At 47.1% G+C, this 2,970-nt stretch overlaps 1 protein-coding gene across 1 annotated transcript; it reads left to right on the top strand.

Moving 5' to 3' along the window:
• Positions 1–524: 524 nt before the first annotated feature.
• Positions 525–2,157, top strand: N7520_002363 (purine-cytosine permease family protein; the record flags this gene model as incomplete). Its single annotated transcript, XM_057136298.1, has 2 exons — positions 525–974; positions 1,030–2,157. The coding sequence occupies 2 exons, from the start codon at positions 525–527 to the stop codon at positions 2,155–2,157; spliced, it is 1,578 nt and encodes a 525-aa protein (XP_056998984.1).
• Positions 2,158–2,970: the final 813 nt, after the last annotated feature.

The raw sequence follows: 2,970 nt of genomic DNA, 5'->3' as shown, positions 1-2,970 counted from the left end.
GCCTGGTTATACACCACTCCCCCACCCTAACATAGAAGGTGGTCGTGGAGCAATCACAGTGGCAAATTAGTTTCCAGCATCCGAAGCTTGTTCACTTATTGCAGAAAGGTTGGTGGGTCTGACCCATATGAAATTATCAGATGAGCTATTACTTACTGTAGCAGGAGTGGGGTTAGATCCACTCACCCTTATCCAGGATTTCGAAAATGGATCTTCTCCAGTATTCCGGGGTTCGTGATAATCGGTCATGGTGATTACGCTTCCAAGCTCGAGAGTGGGGGGATGATATACATAGATTAAATTATGACGGGGATTGACTTTCAGGGGTTTATCATTAAGGGGGTCCCAGCCACAGTGATCCATATCAGATAGCCCATGTGATCGACCATGCAGATAGCTCTCAAGTCAAGCAACGTCCAAGTTCTTCACATTATAAGCAATAATAAATATCAATCTTGTTCCGCTCCATAATACATTCTCTACCCACCTTCGCAGCCTTACTATCCTCAATACGCGACAACCGCATGTCTGACCGCATGTCTGACGCAAAGGAAGAGCCTCATGGCGATGCAATTCTCGCCAAGCCGTCTGATCACCACACTGCTGCACCTCATGATTTGATGGATGCTGCAGAAGCTGGTATTGTTGACGTGTACGTCCGACCTGGAAACAGGATGCAAAAATGGGTCGACAAACTCGAGAGCCTTGCTGGTATGGAAGCCAGAGGCATTGAACGTGTTCCCGACAGTATCAAATCAGGAAATACCACAACGGAAGACTACTTGCAGATGTGTTTAATCTGGCTTTCAGCTAATCTTACCGCCAATAACATGATGATTGGCATGCTAGGTCCCTTGAACTTTGGACTTGGGCTCCGAGATAGTATGTTTCTAGCAACCTTCGGGTCCCTTACTGGCGGCGCCGGGAGCTCCTATATTGCATCATTTGGACCTGCTAGTGGAAACCGTACTTTGGTATGCTCTGTGTACGGCTTATGAGAAGATTTTGCTTTCTGACCCAACTCACCAGGTAATTGCTCGCTACACGATGGGCTGGTTTCCCTCCCGCCTCTGCGTTGCCCTCAATATCGTCATCATGGTTGGTTATGGAATAATCGATATTCTTGCTGCGGGTCAGATCATGTCAGCTGTGAATGGTAAAGGGATGTCCGTGATTGTTGGCGCTATCGTAGCGGCAACAATCTCGCTAGTTATCTGTGTGGTTGGTATCCAACTCTTCCACAGCTACGAGCGGTGGGCATGGCTGCCTCAAGCTATAGTGGTCTTAATTCTAATCGGCGTTTCCGGGCCCTATTGGGACCCAAAGTCTGTTACAAGTAACACCGGAGCAGCCAAGTCCGCAGATCAGGTAAGTTTTTTTTTCCTTTGCCTGGCATCACCTCTTTCGTGGTCCCCCGCCGCAGCAGACTTTTTTGTCTATTTCCCAACCAACTGCAAGCGATGGAAAGTTGCTGTTGCTACCACACTTGGCCTCGGAGGCTCGTGCATGATTTCCTACTACATCGGTGTCGGTCTAGCATCAGGTGTTGCAGGCAGGGCGTCTTGGGCGACGGCAGCCGATGAAGGCCTTGGTATTCTCCTTGTGGAAGCATATCGTCCTTTGGGAGCCTTTGGTAACTTCTGCTCTGTTATACTCGCTTTGGGTGTTATCTCCAACAATATTCCAGGCACTTACTCGGCTGCATTGAGCTTTCAATTGCTGGGCTCCTGGATGCAAAGGCTGCCTCGCTTTGTATGGACTATCGTTGTTATTATAATCTACACTGTTTGTGCATGTGTCGGCAGAGATGAGCTTTATGACATTATTCAGAACTTCGTGGTGATTATGGGCTATTGGACGGCGGCGTGGATCACCATTTCTGTTGAAGAGGAGCACATATTCCGTCGCCGAAATGGAGGTTATGACTGGACTGCATGGAACGATCAGCAGAAACTTCCGGTCGGACTTGCGGCATGTACCGCATTCTTGTGTGGCTGGGCTGGTGCAGTGCTGGGAATGTGGCAGACCTGGTTTACTGGGCCCATTGCAAAGCTGGTTGCCTCGGGTATTGACATCGGCATCCCTCTTTCTATGAGCTCGGCAGCACTTATTTATCCTCCTCTGCGATACGCCGAGCTCAGATACTTTGGTCGTTAAGTCATGATTATTTAGACAATTCCAATATTTTTTCTTGGTTGTTCTGTCCTAGAACTATTCTAAAATGTCGCGTAAAGATAACATCCATTTTGTTGCCGTCAAATATCATCGTATCAGGATTCCAACTTTCGATCGCAGGATGCGTCAAGTACAACAGCTATATATTTCATATTCAATCATATCTGCATAGGTTTACCTAATTGTTGGAAACTAGTATCTGAAATTTTAGCTTGTGAGTAGTTTCCATGCGATGAAAGCCTATACTAAGATGTAAAAGATTTTGGCTTTCTATTGGACGAGAAAATATGTACTAGGCTCGGGGCCAGGGGAAGTGGTCTCAACGCCAGGGACATTGACGCAGACGAGACCCAGCCCACCGTTCCCCCTACTACATAAATTGTGGTCCTGCAACCTCAGGCCTACCTAAGCCCATCTAGGCCTAGCCCATAGGCTGTCCAATAGGCCACACAGGCCTTGCCGAAGTCTAATAGTGAACGCCCACAGCCCCGAGAAAGAGAAGAGTACCCGACTTCACTTCTCACATAAGAGAAATATATAAATAGGTAACGTTACGCGGGCCACAAATTAATATGTATAGCGTTAATTATGGTTTATTCACTAGCATGCCTTATCGCGTTACTTATGGTTTATTCACTGTCGTTACTTATAAGAGAGGAGGCCTTGTACCGAGCGGGGTAAAGCTTACTTGTGTTCTTCCAGAATACCTACCTCGTTATAGCCGGCATTATTGACTAGTACGTCTACTTAGCCGTAAATTACTTATGCTTCTTTGGCCTTAGCGTTAAGCTCCTT

Source organism: Penicillium odoratum (assembly GCF_028828045.1).
Source record: "Penicillium odoratum strain IBT 22623 chromosome Unknown utg000002l_segment0_segment0, whole genome shotgun sequence".
Taxonomy (NCBI): domain Eukaryota; kingdom Fungi; phylum Ascomycota; class Eurotiomycetes; order Eurotiales; family Aspergillaceae; genus Penicillium; species Penicillium odoratum.
Note: the sequence above shows the minus strand (reverse complement) of the source record. Positions and strands in the feature narration are given on the sequence as shown.